The 19531-nt window shown below is 37.2% G+C and overlaps 1 protein-coding gene across 4 annotated transcripts in view; it reads right to left on the bottom strand.

Annotated features, from left to right (window-relative positions):
- Positions 1 to 6693: 6693 nt before the first annotated feature.
- ATP11A (ATPase phospholipid transporting 11A) overlaps positions 6694 to 19531 on the bottom strand; it is a 121402-nt gene continuing 108564 nt past the window's right edge. Inside the window, exons 27-30 of one of the 4 annotated variants that reach the window (XM_069004267.1) lie at positions 19363 to 19466; positions 17399 to 17564; positions 13186 to 13301; positions 10823 to 10910 (exon numbers count right to left, since the gene is read on the bottom strand). In XM_069004267.1, the coding sequence (XP_068860368.1) occupies positions 13212 to 13301; positions 17399 to 17564; positions 19363 to 19466 (360 nt within the window). In that variant the 3' untranslated portion in view covers positions 10823 to 10910; positions 13186 to 13211. Of the gene's footprint in view, positions 10911 to 13185; positions 13302 to 15892; positions 15982 to 17398; positions 17565 to 19362; positions 19467 to 19531 lie in introns of all 4 variants that reach the window. The other 3 variants (XM_069004284.1, XM_069004277.1, XM_069004257.1) reach the window with 3 other exon arrangements.

Raw genomic sequence — 19531 nt, 5'->3', positions numbered from 1 at the left:
AAAATTTTATTAGTGGCAAATATAGTGGAAATGTGAATAAACTGGGAAGAGTCAAAACTTTGGAGAATCCCATTGGTAAGCTGCACAAATCCATGTTTTTACAAGATGTGAGCAAAATATATTACTAGAAAATCTAGCCTGTCTTCTTATTACACCATGAACATTAACAAACATGACTCATAGGTTCAGGGAATACTATTGCAAACATACTCTGCTTTCTGATGGTGCAAAGTATCTCCAGAAATTCTTCTTTCTCTGGTATGAAGTATTTACTTTAATACAAATCCTAAGAACTCAGTAAAAATAACACCAGTCTCTCTGTAAATATCAAAAAGACTCTTGATTTCAGGGTTACTCTAGGGCTAAAAATTCAAGCTGAATGTGCTAGCAATACCAGCAGAGGCCATGGTAGTCCTTTTAGCCTGTAGTAAGTTCAATTTTATCCAAAGGGCGCAGTGGAAGATTCAGCTTGTTATGGCTGGATACTCCTTTTGTGTCCACCAGAGTTCTTGATGAAACAAAGGACAATTGCCATAACAAACGGGAAAGGAACTGGCTTGGGCAGGAATCGAATGGACAAGCCACTCAAATATGTGCAGTGAATAGGAAGAAAGCTAATTAGCTACAAGGTAAAAACTTTGCACACCAACTGCTCTTTCATGACCTCCCTGAACTCCGTTTAATCAAAAATCAGTGTACAAGCTTGGGATTTAAAAACCAGATGGTCCAATGCGAGACTTCTTGTCACTACTTGTGTGAAGACACACAGGATTCTGGAGATGAAGTCATCCATTTTAAATCTCCTACCAATTATTGTCATAATTCTCTGAATCAGTCACTGGAACAAAAGTGAGGATACACTGGAGTCTTGTAAGATATATGAGGAATGAATAAACCGGGATAAACATTATCTCCAGGAAATCAGGTGATAAAAGGAGAATCCTTTGGTGGGACCGTCCTATTGGAAGGTACTAGGGAACCCATAGCAACAAGAGCAGGGAGCAAGGCAAACTATAGCTAATGTGGAGAAAGCCTCTCATTTACATGGCCTTAAAAAGGCAGATTAAAAAACTCTTCTGACCTTACGAAATCTGGAAAGGATTTTTCTGTGCTTTTCCATTCTAATTGAACCAACACTGTGGAAAGCATTAGCAGCAAGAAGCAGGCAGAGTTTGTGCAGCTGATGTGCCATAGCTACCCTGGACAGCAGAGCTTCCAGAAAGGGCCTGGAAGAGCAATGCAATTTTAAATGCCTGTCACAAGACAGAGGGTAATTTCCTGCAGGTATAGGGAAATCTACAGGGCAAGCATCTCCCTATATCTTGATTTAGCAAATATTCATGCTGGAAGTGGCCATGGAAAATCTGTCCTGTTGTTCACCTGGGTGGTTGGCACAGAATCACTCTTCCACCACTCCTGGTGCCTGTAAAACATATCTGACATGTGGAGCACGTGATCCTCTTTCCTCTCCTCCCTTCCTTCCTTTCAGGGTAACAAGTCAGATGAGGTCTCTTGCGGTCCCACAACTGTTAAAGGTATTGGGAGGACTGGGGGATCTGCCTGTAGCCCCAAGTGTCTAAATGGAAGGAAGATCCCCTGGCTAGAGATTTGGGACTCTGAAGATGCTTAGGTCCTACAAAACTCTACAACTTTAGGCTGCAAGGTCCAGACCTTGTCAGCTAAATAAATGAGTCCTAATACTGTGTACTGGGGACAGGGCCACAAGCAACAAAAATCATGTGGGAGGACAAAGCTGTAAGTCCATCCTGCTAATGGCTTGTGCAAGAGCCCCAAATTCTACCTTTGCTATTCACATTTCAAATTTTGTGTCTCTGTGTCTTCGTTGTCATAGTGACAGAAGGCACCAAGAATATTCTATGGGTTTTTTCCTTTGTCATGAATGCAGAACATCCTTTGGCATGTATGTTTTCTCTCCCTCCCGGTTGCTTATCTCCTTAGCTTCCCCAAGAGCTTAAAAAAAAATTGAAATCACTGTGCTTATGTTCAGTAAATTAGATAGTAAATGCAAACATACACAAATAAATACAATACACGTTAAAGAACTTGGGCTGAATGTCATGATTAAAAATATGTTGCAGGTACTATTTGTTTTTATTTTCAGTGACTACCCAACAGGAAATCTCCTGCTGGCTGTAATGGGAGCTTTGACACCTGCATTGAACACAAACAGCTGTAAGTCCCCGAACCTGAACCTCACATTTGACTTCTTGGATCATATTTTGATGTTGAGTTGTTCAAATACACAACTCCCACTTAATTCTGCTTGTGCAGAGAAGAGGCAGAGAGGGAGTGGGGACTGGAAAAGTTCCTGGGACTAGAAACATGGTGTGCTTTGTTCTGCAGTATGTGAGGCAGGAATTTCAAAGTCATAGGTGCTGCTGTCTTGTTCCGTGGGAAACACAGTCAGAGTTTTGGGCTGTGCGCCATGAAACAACTGAAACAAAACGATGAAGACTCATAGTAAAGAAATTGTTTGGGACTGAACAAAAACCACAGACTTTCTTTTAAAATATTAGTAGAGCATATTAGTTTTGAGTACATCTGCTGTGGTGGTAGAGAATAAATGGATTTGCAACCCATGAACACTATTAGAGGAGTGGTGTGACATGGCAGTAAGATTAAATGTCTGTGAGCAGTAATGTAAAAGGTGAGGTGCAGGCAAATGTTCAAATGGACATTCATCAGATTTACAGGTCAATCCACATGAGAGGATGTCTGAACTCTTCTGTGGAACAGTGAGATTTATTTTTATGCCACTCTAATTAACTTTTCTAACTCCCAAGCTGACATAGTTTCATATAACACCTGCGGTGTCCACATATAGATGAGAAAACACATCAGTGACAAGAGTATCGTGGGATTTATAGTGCCTGGCAGCAGTAGTCTGGGCTTTTTGCACAACATCCACTTTCCTCCCTAAACCAGTAGAATTCCAAACATAGTGTCTTGGCTCAATACCTGGATATAAAATTAATTATATCAGGATTTGTAAGTGTGCATCTCTGTGAAATGTAAGGAGAATATAAATCTTCATAGACTGAAACAGTTAAAAAGTTAACAGTGTGGTTGGCAATTAACCTTATGGAACACAAGTAGCTTCTAGCTACAGCTCTTAAACAATCAGTCAGGGTGGAGCCTTCTTGAATGACAAGATTAGTTGCCAGTGAAATTAAGATAGTATCTCAACTTTCTGTATTTCAGTGTTCATACACATTTGGAATTAAAGTGTTGACAGATGGTTCTCATGAACTACATCTGGATATATAAGAAGCCGAAGTTCAGTGCATGAATATTATTCAGCTAGGATATGGAAATATTCATGGACTCAGGATAATGGCGTATTTCCCAAAGTTAATTGAGGGACATAATCATGATTGATGCAGAACCAGATCAGCAGGAAATCAGAGTGAAATTTATCTTTTGGATATGGATAAAAATTTCCTTGGTGGCAGTGGTGTTAGAATTTAAATAGCCATTCCCTTTTTATGTTAGCTTAAAATCTTTGGGCACGTATGAAAACAGACCTTTTCTTTTGTCAAGACAAAATTGTAGGACACAGGTAGTTTGCAATAAATTAAGTGGGTTAAGAATTCCTTTTTTCCCCCAATACCTTCAAATTACAATTTTTTATAAAGAAAAAAAATTTAGTAAGTCCCATGAGACCATGTACCCTTTTGGAACAATTTGCATGAATGGACTCAATAGGGAGAAGGTTAATTTCCCAAACATACCCAATTTCCATAAAGAAAAGGATGGATGAGCTTACCTTGAGAGATAATTTGCTGAGAAAGAAGCCTGGGAAAAGCAGGATGAAGATGAGTGATTATCTCCCACATGAGATGGGGGGACAGAGAGTTTGTGGTGTTTATGTGCATGTGTTCAAGTACTTTTTGTGTAAAAGCAACTTAAGACAAGTAACCATTGTACTGCTGACCATGTTGCTTCAGATTTGCTAGTTTGCCTGCTGAATGTTCCTGAGAGAGAGCATGAAAAAGAGAGATCACTGCTTAAACATAAAAGGAATGGTTTTTTTCCTTTCAGAATTAAGCATGGTATGTTAGACAGACTTCTAGGGGAAAGGGAGGTACACCAGCATGTCAGGTAAGAGGTAAGTAAGGGGAAATGTAAACATACATTTTCTACCTATAGCAAGAACAAGAGTTGAGCAGGCATAACTCCAAATGGACAGTTCAAGAAAGGTGGATCCTAAATCATCTGCTGTGGGCCATATTTGAGAAGACAGAGAGAAGCCTGACTCATATTCCAGTACTATCTACAGTGGAACTACTATCTACTATCTTCAGCTTTTTCCCATCTGGACCAGTTCCTTTCAGCACAATAATGCACAAACATGGCTTTTGTGCTAAACTAATACATAATTTGGACTTTCTAAGAAAAGCCACTTAAAAGCCAAGTGAATCTCAGCTGTTACTGAGCTGTATCCCTGCACCAGTGTTAAGTTTTGTGGTCTTGGTCCTGAAATCCCTCAGAAGGAGAGGTATTTCTTTCTGGGCTATAATTTAGTCAGAATAAAATTACACACACTACCTGTTCATAGCTAGGAATAAACAATTAGATTTCAACTTAACTGACAGCGTTCTCTGGCTATGCAATTTTATTCATTCTAGGAGCAACCTGTTCAGTACTTCCTAGAAAAATGTTCTTCTAGGCTGGCTACTTGGTCAGAAGTATTTTCTGAAATAAAAGTCAGCATACCACTTGATGGTTTGATCCTTGGACCCGGATTTGTTTTCCTTCTCTTCTAGAACCCAGTGTTTATTAGACTGAAAGATTCAGAGCTTTCAGATTTGGCTAACATGTCAGCATGAAGTATCTTTACAAGAGATATCTGAAATCTCAAGGTAAGTTGTTGATGTACTTTTTGAAAAAAAAAATTTACATTGCTTTCCTTGTTAGGAAGAAAAACACATCAGTTTTTCCCACATTAAATAAGGAGAGACCCAACAGTTCTCCTTGAAATAGGAAGCCTCTGAACCTAGTAGGACACTGCATCCTATGTATTTTTAAAAGCATAATGCACCATGAGATTTCTTAACTGAAATTAATAATGGGAAACAATAAGCCTTTTGGTGGTTTAAAACTGGGTACTATTTGTCACCTTTAAATGGAAAACAAACAAATTATTAAGACTCAACATTTATTAATTTACTGCAGACTTGCCTGTTAAAAAAGAAAGCTCACACAGTGCAATTTTCTTTTAAAAAACTTTTAAACATAGATGGGGACATTAGGCACCTGATAAACTGATCTGTATAATGAAGGAAGTTAATGGATATATTTGGTTTTATCCCTATCTTATCACTTCCTAGTGTAAATGAAGGCTTTAAATGGGTATGGGTTTTGCTTTAGGCATTTGAATAAGATGAAGAATATACCTGTATGTGCAGTGGAAACACACAACAACAAAGCTTTAACAGAATAGTCAAATACTGTTTCTAAATTCCTGCAGAGGAAATTGGAATATTCGAAAAACAAAACCAAGGAACTTCAGTCTGTCTCCAACCTACCTCACTTCATATCAAGATAACCTTCAGGAATGATTTTATAGAGCAGTGTTGCATATGGCAGAAAAAAGTGTAGCCTCACTGTAGAATATAAAAAATAGTTTTCAATTAATTCTATAATGTAACTTAATAAAAGAGCATAACTTAAGAGATAATGGAAAACACATAGTATTTGATTTAGATTATTGTTCAGCACTTAAATTATTTTCTATCCTTTTTTCCTTTCAAAAAGTATTTTTATGTGCAAAATAAAAAGTTGTGTGGTAACGTGTCTGTATTGGTACTGTGTTCTTCCTGAAATCCAGAAACATCATCACATTATTTTTTTTCAAAAACAGTTTAAATGTAATATCTAATTGCAATTTATGCTTTTTTTTTCTTCTTTGCATGAATAAAGGGAAAAACATCTTCCATATTTACCTATACCCTTCAAACTACCTTCTCTAGATGTAGAAACACAAAATTTCTTGATATACTAAAGGAAGATAGGTACAGCATTCTTGTATTGTTTAGATAAAATTTTCATATAAATACAATCTCATTCCTCTGAAACCTTTATTATGGGAAGTGCACCCCCCAGTTCATGTTCCAGCCCTTCTTTGAATTTCCTTTTGTTAGCTTGCTTTTTTAGCTGACTACATACACTCTGAAAATCACAGAATTACAGAACTGGCAGGGTTGGAAGGGACCTCTGGAGATAATTTTGTCCAACTCCCCTACCAAAGCAGGGTCCCCTACAGCAGATTACGCAGGAATGTGTCCAGGTGGGTTTTGAGACTCCACGAGCCCCCTGGGCAGCCTGGTCAGTGCTCTGCCACTCTCAATGTAAAGAAGTTCTTCCTCATGCTGAGGTGAAACTTTTTTGTGTTTTCGTTAATGGCCACTGCTCCTTGTCCTGTCACTGGGCAATGCCGAAAAGAGCCTGGCACCATCCTCTTGACACCCACCTTTGAGATATTTCTATGTGTTGATGAGATCCTCTCTCACTCTTTTCTTCTCTAGACTAAGCAGGCCCAGCTCCTGCAGTCTCTCATAAGAGAGATGCTCCAAGTCCCCTTAATCATTTTTGTGGTGCTCTGCTGGACCCTCTCCAGTATGAGAAATGAGCGTGACTACAAATATATTCAACAACAGAATCAAACACTCATTCTGTTTAGTTATATACTTATATTTTATTACAGACTAATATGAAACCATCTCATATTCATACTCGAATTATTTCAATTACTTGTGAGCAAACTTAAACCAGTCTTGAATGTTTATATTTATTGCAAGCAGATTTGTATCTCCTGCTTATATATTCTACATAAGGATCCAAAATATGGCTGAATATAAACAAGGTATATTTGGTTGTCTACAGAAATAAAAGTTAAAAATAGCACTGAAAAGAACTTTACAAGTAATGTATTCACACACTGACTCTTCAAATCAAATAAATGAAGTAGTAGAGGATAATCTGAACATTAGATTTGAAGGCTGATTTATTTTCAAATAAATGCACCTAAAATTGTTCAATTAAAAAATAAGTGTCAGTATTTGGTGCTGATGACTACAGACATCTTTAATGTTTAAAGCACAGATAACTACCCCCATTCCCATACAGCAGCTTTCGCAGATTCTACTTTACATTAGATCATGAAAGAACTTCTAAAATGCAAAGTGTACACAGCACAGAATTTATGTCCGAGACAATGCAGATTGGAATCCTGTGAATTTTCATAAGGTAAAAAATTAAAGCTATATAAACTGTTTTTTTGATTATTCTGCAAAGTAGAATCATGTATGTTTTCACTTTTGTAATACTTCCACAAATTTCCATTAAAGCTTTTTTAACAGAGACAGTAGCATGAGCACAGTGATCCCACTGGCTTCCAAAAGAAAAGTAGTGCAGTTCCTCAATTAAGCTATTTTTGTCCTCTTATTTTTGCAAGCCAGTTGGGTGAAGACAAACAGGCTAATGCAAGCAAGAAAGTAAACTGTAAGCTTTTACATTAAGTGGCTGAACAAACAATTACTGTACATGGTAAAACAAAAAAGATCTTTTGCCACAAGCCACTGCAGGAATATATGAGCTTCTGTGGCCAAAAAGCTTGAAATACTTTCTAAGTCTTCACATACATTTGGTTAGCGCTTACCAGTTTCAAGACATTTATAGAAGCAGTTATGGAGACATTATGCTGTTAAAGCTGCAACAATTTAAATGAGGCAAGTTAGAAGGTTACATAGATTTTTAGACTTTTCCTCTTTCTTCTTTTTTCTTCATACATAAAAATCTGTCTCCTTTCAGTGTCCCACCCATAATAAAACACTCTTATGCATTTTGATCTAATTTCTACTTTTTCATCTTTGTATATGTTGCAATGAAACTCCCAAGTTAACACCTGCTGCAGTAGACTAGGTTTACAAGGCAATAGTAACATGGACTGAAGCAAAAACACATCAAATGAAGCCAGGTTGATGTTTTATGTTCATTTCATTAAACAGTCTATTTTAACAAACAAACAGCACCAACTTTTAAAGGTAAAAGTATTGCTAAATCAAAGCAGAAACTTCCACTTAAATTCAAGCATTCTTCTCCTCCAAAAAATGCCAGGTTTAACTAAAATTTCTCAAACACATATATAGGTGTTTCAGCCTGAACAATGTTGTCAACAATACCTAAGTGCAGGGCTACATGAAGTTTGCAATTAACTGCTTTGTTAGTAGGCAGAACAGGAATGCAGCATTTTCAAAAACATCAAGCAAAAAGTTCCTTATTTAAGGCTAAAAGATAGAACTCACAAAGTAAAAAAGCAGGAGGCTTAATAGAGTAAAAAAAGCTAGCAATTATAATATAGCACTGCAAGTACAGCGCTCTAATTGCTGCTACCACAAATCCCAACAAAACATCAATAACTTGGGTGAGACTCACAGAGCAACAGACCTGTATTTCTAATTTGACATTCATTAGAATTTTAACATTCAGCCACGACTCCACTCTAAGCTAAATTTAAGTGGCCAAAACTTATAGTTATAAAAAAAGCCTTCAAAACATATACTTAAAAAAAATAGAAATGGTGTGTTAACAAATGTATGCGTAAAACAGATTTATAAATAGCTACAGTATGAAAAATATTTCAGTGCAAAGGCAATTTTAAGATTTCTAAAAAATACATTACAAATAATTTGTTAACTACACACAAGAAATTTGTCACTGCTACTGGTATAAAATGTATATCCATATTAACTTCTTAAAAATATACACACCAGTGTTTTATGTAGGGGACGGTGCTAACTGACCAACATTCAAGTCTGCAATGGCAAGTACATGTACACACACCCACACATGTGTATGTATTTCAAAATGCTACTGCTATAAGGACGTTCTTTGAAACTTAAAAGTGCTATATGTTAAATGATAGAAAACCTTTATCTGTGGTGCTCACTGTTAGACTTTGTAAAATTCTGTTATCTTTGGTATACTGAAGATTTCATAACTCACTTTACAATCTCTGCTTGACCCAGGGCATTTTAATAATAAATCACTGTTTGTTTAATACAAAAACTACTCAGAATACTGTGAGGAACATTTCCTAGTAAGTTGATTTTTCTTTTATTAAAAAGTAAAGTAGTAAGTAAATTTATTTTGCCTCTGTTTTTTCTTGTTAAAACACAAAAAGGGAAATAATTTTTCTCTGCCGCCCTTGTCCACATGAAAGACAACTAACAATGTCTTGGCCAGGTCTCCAATAAATGCTGCAGGTCTGATTACAAATATTTTGTTTTCACACTGAAATAAATTTTTAGCTAATGTCCTCACAGAGGTATTAAATGAGGATGGCCATTAACCAGTTGTAACCACCAGGCTGAAATCGACTGAAATCGGATTACTCCTTCAGATATTTTTGCACCCCAAAATAAAACACTGGACTAAAGAAACAACACAAGGATGCAGCTAATAGTTGAATTACTGCAAGGTAACATAAATGTAGCAGAGAAAACAGAAGTGCAAGTTGGCTGTCATTCTTAAGGGAATTCAAACAGAATCATTGCAGTCAAACTAGTTTCTATATCCCAGCTGTGGTTCAACTGTTAGACAACAGCTGTGTGCCACCTCGTGGTTTGCTTGCAAAAAGCTAATGGTTGTGTGCTTTGTAATACATCTACCAAGCCCATTAGCCAGTATCTAACCATGCACACACACAAAAAAATCAGTATTAAGAGGATGAATCAAGATAGTAGAAGATACTCATCCAGAAAAACAGCTTTTCTTCTTTTAAGGAAAAAACCCAACAAACTGTGTCAAAAAAAGCTTAATATATAAAACTTTCTGCTATATATATTTTACAATCACAGGGATAGGAAGTGGGAACACCAGGTAATGTGCATCTTTGACAAATTCAAGGACATTTTAGGCAAAATGCTTACATTCAGTTTATATCTAGATACCAACATTGGTGATATTTACCTATATAACAGCCAACTTGACTTCATATTGTGTGTGCATACTCTACACAAGGATTGTTTTGCCTATCTTTCTACAGGGGAAAACTAACCAAAACCATACATAGCCCTGATTTGGCCACTTACAAGGAAGTGAACATTAGAGAGTGTTTCTTGAAAGCAGATTTGCACAGAGGAAACACCAGTTTGTTCTACAGAAAGAGCAAAGAAAGAAAAAAGGACAGAGGACAATCAGAAACAGCATTTGTTAAATATGCTTTAGGAGACTTTCATTTGAGATAACTGAGATCATTGCTTCTGGCTGAAAATTAGAACTGTTGATCTGACTGAAACTATGCACTTCAAGTAACAAAGAAAATCACTAAAGATGACAGAAGTAGTAAATGCACAGAAGTCTTGACACAGGATGAAGAAAATTTTTAGTGCTACCAATGTCACAGTACCAGACTGTGCAGATTGTTCATTGCTCCAATAGTTCAAAACATAAAAAGAGGCCTATTGGCCTGGAAGGGTTCATACTTCTAGCTCTTGATCCTGTTTGTCTCAACAATACCTCAGACTGCAAAAGCCACATCTAGTTTAATATGTTTCTGTGACATGTCTGTTTCCTGAAAAAAGAAATAAACAAGACCACAGTTTTTAAAGGCTTGACTCGGTGTTCTGTCATATGGACGTTTCCAAACCTGACCCACTGTAGTGGTAACCTGCACTGGAATGGCAATGCTTATTTGAATAGCCAAAGACAGATGGAAGTACTGAATAATCAATGCCTTTCCACTGCGTAAACATCACTTTTTTAGAATGAGAATTAGACCTTCTTGCTGGGGAATTGCTGCAGTCACTGCTCCTGTATCTTGGGCTTTTCAGACAGGCAAGAGGTGTGAATTCTGAGATGTGCTCCCGACAGTGCCTCGATGCATTCTGTTAAAGGGAAAAAAAGAAACAAATACACAGTAAATAGACGATCTTGGAACCAAAAGCATATAATTGTTTTCTTCCATAGGGCCACTGTCCCCTTGGTATAATAATACCTTTCCCTAGATGACCACTCTGGCTATTTGTTTCATGTGAAAGTATAATCCCCCTCATGTTGTTTTGCAATCAACCAGTTTCAACATGATTAGTTATATACTAAGACCTACAGAACCAGGCATGATTTTACACTTAATTTCTAACCTGATAATGGGCTTTTTAGAGAAGGGATGAAGACACAGAGGCCTGCTTTCAAATGAAAGTGTTTTAAATCAAGGTTATGTTTCATTTTGGAATTTCTCCTGGAACATCTTTTTATCTCTGAACTTCTTACGTGGAATTTTAAGACAGAACAGATTCAAGTACTTTGCCCTGTACTTCCAAAGAGAGGAAATTCTTTACAGTCAGTTTGTGCTAACAGATGAACATTCCAGAGATTTAATGAACTTGCTTTGTAGTTCTAAGAAGTACTGAATTTTGAACTTGCTTAGGTTACATGTAGTATCTATACAGGCAATTTTTACTGTACATCACAATACTATCTTGGTCTAATTGCCCATTAAAATTTATCTTTCTCACATAATCGCTCCACACTCTGCCAGAATTGGCACTTCCACCCAGTAAATGCTCAGGACTACAGAACACCATGGCTGCATGACAAGAGCTTGGACCATGTGCACAAACTGAAAGAAAACTAGCACAGCACTTTTCCCAATGAGTTTATGAAATTCTTCTCACTAAATGCACATATAATTTCCAGGTATAGAGGTTTTGTGATGGTATCTAACATATAAATGCATTATAACATGGTTCAAAGCGATGTTATTCATCAGTCTCTCCATGAATGCTATATAAACCAGTTAATGCTCTACTCTTAATCATCTCCTTCCTTCTTTGCTGTTAATCAGAACACAGGAGCAAAAGGACAAAAGCACAAAGTAAGTATTAATGATATAGCTTATAGAACTTTGGCTGAAATGTAACATTACATTTTAATGCCAATCACAAGCTTGAAACATTACTCTTGCATAACCAAGAGCAATCTGAAAGTACTCTTAAAAAGATACTCTTGGAAAGGTCACAAAACTATCCTGGACCGCTCACCACAGTGAGGCCTTTTAAACACATATAGACCAAACAGCAACATTAATACAGAAAAATCAGGTAACAGGGTAGCAGATGTGCTTTGGAAATGTAAGATGGAGTAGTCATACAGTTTGGTAACTAACTTTCCTATTCTTTCAGCTAGAAAGTGAAGCATTTTAGTTACCATAGATAGCTCTAAAAATAAAATGCTTTTTACTACACATGGCTCCAAGGCAAGAACCTTTACCAAGCCTGAATCTAGTCAAGGAAGTTGGGGTTTTTTACTGCTACTTGTCCAACAGTCATTAAAAGCAAGTCAGGTACTTTAGCTACCTTCAGGCTACTTTAAAGTCCTACAGCACACAGAGCACATAGGGACTGGAACAGTCATGGCATCCAGGTGGGAATCATTAGAGTAAAGAGTGTACCTTCTTACTTGTTTGTCTAATCAGTATAGCATAGCAAGGAGATGATGTAAAGCAGAGAACTTCGTTCTGCTGGCCTAATATTGGGGGAATTTAGTTCACCACTCCTGCTGTTTTCTCAGACATTTGGCTAAACTATCATGCTTCTCTCTTGACCTGAGGCAGTGACACAGCAATGCCCTAGTCTGTACAGAACACAGCACTGTGGCAGACACTGTCAGATGCACAGCCCCAGTCTTCTGATCCAAGGTCCTATTCACAAGTAACTCGCTATGATTATCATCACATGTTACCATCTGCATTTGGTCTATATACGTATTCAAGAACATGAAAGATGATGGATAAACTGCTCGTGGGTAAGAATAACCTCTGACTGTATGACACTGTAGTGTAATATGCGTACCCACTGCAATAATGACTGCAGTTCTGATAGAAGAAATGTCACACAACACCTATACATAATACAATGTATTTACAGGACATAAATATGGGTACCTTGATTTATTGGTTTGCTTTACACGATTAAGTTTCTGAGACAAAAAGATCTTACCTGTGGTGTGGAACATCTCTTGCAAAAACTAGGCTCTCAAAGTAAAACATAATGATTTTGTATTAATACTGATAAAGTACATCAAAAACTCTGGAGGAAACAGTTGATTTGTAAATAGCACAAATTTTGTAAATAGAAATTAATCCAAATTGGCAACACGTACAGTACTGTTACCTAGCTTTGATCTAATTATGGCTCGGAAGCTGAAAGATTTCCTTCAAGAAGTGGCCCATCGCTGCTCGCCAGTGCATTTAGGACTGGTTTATGTCTCATACTCTTCTGCAAGGATGAGGAAAGACAGTGAGACTCTTGCTGAATACAAGAAATGTGAATGAATTGTACCATTTGGTAACTCTTATAGCAAAGCCCCGTAAAAGTGATGGACTTTTTGATAGATTTAAAAAGGAAAGGTTATCCAGTGTAAAACACGGTTTCTATTTCTGGATCCTGAGACTAATCGCTTGAGGGTGTTTTTAATTCAATTTCAAACTCTGTTAAAAAATTACTCTCAAAAGCACTAAACTGACTAAGTACTGTGGGCTGTGTGTCCTGCCCCTCTAAGAATAACCTGCACTGCATGGGAGAGGAGCCTGTGATACAACGAGGCCAAATTGATTCTACATTAAGGAGTGGACATCCTGCTTCACTACTCCGCAGAACAACCAGCATACTGAAGGGAGTGCCCCACTGGGACGTGGTGGGGCCAGTGCTAATGAAGGCTGACTTACAGCTTAGTCATTACACTGTGGGCAGAGAGGGCCAGGGAATTGCCAAGGAAACTTCTTCCACAGGATTCAAATATTGCAACAGCAAGATCCATTGCTTTGCTTTCCACAGAGGAGGAGCCTGACACGTGACAAAGGCAGCAGTTTGCTGGTGACCAATTTTCTGAGCGCCCAGTGCAGTTGTTCAACAGCAGCTAAGCCCATTGAGGAGCAGAAGAATGATGAATCCCCAGAGAAGCTTCCCCAAGCAAAAGGACCGCTTTGGGTTTCTCCAGGCATGGCAAAGGGTAAAGATCTCATAACATGGCTGATGGCCCAAGCTTGTGACTGAGTGAAAGCGAAGTAAAAAATCATCAGTCAAAAACAGAGAAAAAGAAAAGTATTTCTTAAAAAGGGATGAAAGTACAGAAGTCATTTACAGGTCAGGAACTAAACACCTGGTATTTCAGCTACCAAATACTTGCCATTGCTGAGACACTGTCAATCAAAGCAAAAATTATAAAGTTGGAAATAGGATAACTTAAATTGAATTTATATTTTCTCTAACAAGGTGGTTGAACTTCTGCTACTAAAAGAATAAAGAAAGAGAAAATATAATCAATGTAGATTGGATCTATTAAAAAGAATACCCTATTGCTTTTTAAAAGTAAAAGCTGAAAGAAACCTCACAGCTGCACAATTACCAGTTAAAGCACAAAATTCAGTTCATGTCATTAAGCCAGAGTTGCAGAGAATACATGTATAAGAAATAAGCAGATTTTCACCAAAATTACCAAAAGGCAACAGATTCCTCCAAAGCTTTTGCAGAATTAATGTTTTAGCCCAAGAAAGACAACAGCTCATATGTATATATATCAATACCAATATACATGCACATATATATACATATACTTGTATGTACATACATGTATGTGTATGCACATATATGTCTGTATGTGTATATATATCACTGAAAAGCTCTCTGAAAAAATTCCAGAACTATATGTGGTATGTTTAAAAACATCTGAATGTTAATGATGGTAAACAATTGCTCACCACACACTGGAGTGACTCTCAAATAACTGAAAAATTTAGAAGAACTACTTCAAAGGCTTTATGCATTCTCATTGCCTAAGTAGAACTAATTTAGTAACCTGGGAAATGGTCACTAGTCTATGTTAATCTTTTCAATTATTCCAGAAGCCCATTTGTTATAAAGAAAGCAATATAACTTTTAGGAATGCAGTACATTTAAAAATAACTATTTATAAGCTCAATTCAAACCAATCCTAAGGCACTTAAGAGACAATTTTAGTCAGAATTTTTGATAGTGAAACAAACTGTATTTTCCCTCTGACTTATATAATTACAGTAAATTTTATTGACAATATATTCTTGAGGGGGAAAGAAGGAGGAAATATATTTTTTATCTTAACCACTTCAGAAATAAAGATATAAAATCTGCAATGGAAACCAACAGTCTCTGAATATTAAATAAAAAACAGTTTTCTTGCAGATTGTAGGGTAAACAAGATTTACTAGCATTTCTTCTACTTTTATATTAAATAATGTCATAAACTTTCAGATCTTGAGCTGTTTTATTTCTAGAAAGAGCTCAGAATTTCATAAAAGGGAACATAAGGAAAGCTCAGTTTCAAAATGCATGCTGGAAAAAGAAAAAAAGCTGCATTTTCTAGCAGCAGAGAAAATACATTAACATATTCCAAAGACTGCTTAAGCGGTTTCCAGTATCACATTTTCTGTCTGATGCTAGTAACATCAGCCTAATCAGAATTATCACTTGTTTGTGTGGCCACTATCCTACTTATTGGTACAATGGAAACAAAACATGCATTCACCTACAGACAGTCCAATGATTAAAATGGGGATATAAGAATCGTAGATTCCTGAGGCAGAAACATTCTGTAAAACGCGGCAAGAAAAGTGACAAATATTGATAGTGACAGTGATGGACTGTGACAACAATTCACACAATCTTTGAGATACACAGAAGGAAAAAACTATACCAAAAAGTATTCCTCAAAATATAGTTGATATGAATCACAAATGGAGATAATGAGTATGGTAAATAACTTCTGATTATAAACTTTATAACTGTCCTTTGAATGAAATGGCCAAGCATGCAGAAAGGCAGAAAAAAGTCACCTTTTGTTCCATTAGAAACTTAGACTGCTTGAAGTCTGAGAAAGCATAAAGATGGTGGACTGCTCAACAGAAAGGCACTGATGTCTAGTCTGATTTCCCCAGAAGATTGTAGGAAGCAACCGAGCACATCATTTATGTTTAAAGCAAGGTAGCAGTTATTTAGGCAAAGCGGATTGGAAGACAGAAGAAACAAAGAGAGGGAAGAAGAAACACAAGCGATACAACTGGTTAAAAGTCACAGATCTACTAAATTTTAAAAAATGAATATTGCCAGTGTTGAGCCCAAAGTCTGCTTTACTACTGATTCATTTTCCAGTACTAATATACAATGTCTGTAAGAAATGCTACAATACTTTGTTAGGGTTTTTTTTTAATAGCTTGTTTCTTTACCTTAACCCTTGCTCATTCTCTCTCTTTAGACTATTAAATTAACTATTCAGAATCTATACTGAGGTCATGCTCTTGCACAAGTAATATATATGGCAAAGAGACATCTATGATCTCAGAATGAAAAAATACTAAATACTGATCTGCCTGGGAATGCTTTCTTACTATATTCTTTATTCTTTCCTGAAGCGAGGCATTATTACACCCCTACATTCTAGGAATACAAAACAATGGCAAGGGGTTTTACATTTGCCACAGGGAAATTTCATCTTCCTTGGTAGCAAAGTTCCTTTATTCCTTTCCTCTTAATGCAAAGTACCTTCTCAATAAAACAACAAAATGCTACCCAATCCCTTCTGTTATTGGTAACTCATTATTTTAACCTACCAGTGGCAGCTGATGGGCTGAAAAGGGCAAGGGCAGTAATATTAAGTTTAAAGTTCAACAGCTCTACTGCCCTTCACATTCTAAAATATATGATATATAAAAATTTACTGGGGTTAAAATACAGGAAACATTTTCTATTCATGTCCCAAGCATAGCACCAATGCTTCCCACAGAACCTGGCTTCCTCTCCAGCCTTAGATACACAGCAGTTTCTCCTTTTGGGCTGATCAGATGAAAGGAGAAAATAGATTTTAAAATCCTCTTCCCATTGGCACAGCAAGGCACATTTACGTAGAAATAATGGAACAGAACAGGCAAAATATAAGTTGAAACATAAAAGAGGAAAAAATTATTAATAGGATATGAGTAAGTTTTAATACATGTGTTTTTGTAACAGGCAGTATGTTATCAGATGTAAGTGCCTCTTATCTACCCTTACAGAGATCCCAATCCCCTTGCCCTTATCTCCTCAAATCAGAAATCATGTTGAGCCATGTAGCTGTCTCCCACCATCCTCATCAGCTGATTTTCCTGTGGTTGCTAGTACAGAGGCACAAGTGTTGCCCCAGGATTCAGGTTAATTGCCACCATGTAAATAACAGGCAGCATTTTTCACCATGTTGCTCAGACAACACAGATGGGGAACCTCTCCTCTAATCTTGTCTCTGACCTTGACCTAGCTTGTAATACAAAAAGAAAAACCCTAACTTCACAATGAGAAAGATTATTTACCTGGATTCTTTCTGTTGCTGTAGGCCACAACTGCCTGCATAAGACCTTCTTCAGAACATCTGGAAGAAGGCTGACAGTTATGAGTAGAATTATACCCAGCCATGCAGGACCACTGGACAGCATTTGCATGAACACGTAATACATCCTCTGATAATTGAGAAAAGGCCTGGGAGGAAAAAAGATAAAATAATTATTACACTTCACTTCACTTCACAAAAGAAAGGCTGATAGTGTTAAATACAAGAATTATGCCAGTGATTAAATACTTCAGGTTCAGCTTCCCAGTTTGTGGGAGTTCATCCATACCAGTTTTCTCAAAAGGAGAGCTAAACATGCACTGTCTGGAGATAACTACCTTTCTTTTGCCTTCAAGACTGCAGGAAATACCATGCTGTCCCCTCCCTGCCATAGTGTTTCTTCCTTGCAAAGATAAACTAAGTTTCATTCTTAACCTGTTTATGTTCTTCCATGTACCCTGATCTTGCCCCAGGTATTTTCCACCTTTCTTCTGGTGGGTTCCACCCACCACTTCCCTCCTCTTTCCTAAGGCACACTCCTTTGTAGTATCCTCAGAGTAAGGCTCGTTAACCACACCTATTTTCGTACCTCTCAGGCTCCTCTAAGGATCTCTAATGGTTTCATGTTATGCCCCCCATCCTATTCACCACATAGTAATCTAACCACACTATCAGTACCTTCACTTCCCTATCTCCCTGTATCTCATGCAGTTGCATAATCATTAGAACACCATCACCGTATGGTACTGGGAACCAGAGGCCACAATCTCTGAGAGCCAAGGTGAAGGGACAGATTGCAGCAACACTGCAGTGTGTAAAAACAGCAGGGCAGCTTCCTGACAGTTTCCAAAATTTGATACTATTTGTATTCTAAAAAGGTAACTAAGCTAAAATACATTGTTATATACAGTCACATCTCTAATACACAGCAAAGGTGGTTGGAAAACATTGTCTGGGAAAATGTCACTTCTGCAAACTGATGCTGAAGAAATTGAGATCTGATCTTACTAGGAAAAAGAAGAGGCAGCTACATATCTAAGGAGTTAAAAGGTAGCTACTCATTTGCAAAAGACGCTGAAATACAAATCCTTTCTCTAAATTAAATGGCATCTTAATCACCATGCAATAGTTAGCCTCTTCCTTCTCTGGTCCCTCAAAATATTATGTATACAAAATAGAATGGCTCCAGCAGTAGTTATAAAGATGGCCTTATAACTGAGAGCTCTACAAATGTGAAACAAAATTTCCAGCTCCTGATGGCAATCAGGCACAGTAAGGAACTGAACTTGTTCCAACTTGATTTCCTTCCCAAAAATTTCAGTTTCAAGTACACAGAATTTTTAATAGAAAAAAACCCCAACACTTTAAATTGGCTATGCACAAGAGTTATATTAATTCCTAAAAAGCTTCTTACCACCAGGAACAAGTAGGTGCTCAGACACCTACAGTAACTCTACATTGCTAAGCAAGGAGGCAAAACAATGAGCACAAACACAGGACTCTTGGACATCCATATCACTTCAATATTGAGTTCCACTCCCTGTCTCTGGTTTTTACTGCTACAGCTAGCTTCCAAGACAAGCCCAGTAGGTAGGTGGGTAGTCACCAACTGCACAGACATGACCTGTTCTGTGACATTTTGACTCAGAAAGGCAATCTCTGCTTCTTGAACCAACCCTTGCGCTGCTTTTGACTGGCACTACTGAGATAAACCCAGTGGTAGTCTGAGGTCTGATATTATTCTCCTTGTATTCTTCTTTACAAAGATTTTAGCAGAAATTCATGAAGAGCTGAACAATCTCCAATTAGTATTAATGATGTATTTAAAATAGAGTTCTGCATTGTATAAAGCCTAAATTTAATTATGTCTGTGACAGAAAGGTGAAATACAACAACTTTATTTTTCTGAAACAACTTTTGCAATGCAATTAATATTAGGGTTCATACCAAATAATTCCTCCCCAGAGCAGAGAAAAGATAATGTAGAATACCAGTGATCCCCAGATCATGAAGTGATTTATCCACGTCCAATAGTGTGTATCTAGTGCAAGCTGAAAAAAAAAGATATTATATGGTGTTATTGCTATCTAGATGCAACAAGAAGTCCCAGCAGGTG

The sequence above is a fragment of the Aphelocoma coerulescens genome, chromosome 1 (genome assembly GCF_041296385.1).
Source record: "Aphelocoma coerulescens isolate FSJ_1873_10779 chromosome 1, UR_Acoe_1.0, whole genome shotgun sequence".
Taxonomy (NCBI): domain Eukaryota; kingdom Metazoa; phylum Chordata; class Aves; order Passeriformes; family Corvidae; genus Aphelocoma; species Aphelocoma coerulescens.
Note: the sequence above shows the minus strand (reverse complement) of the source record. Positions and strands in the feature narration are given on the sequence as shown.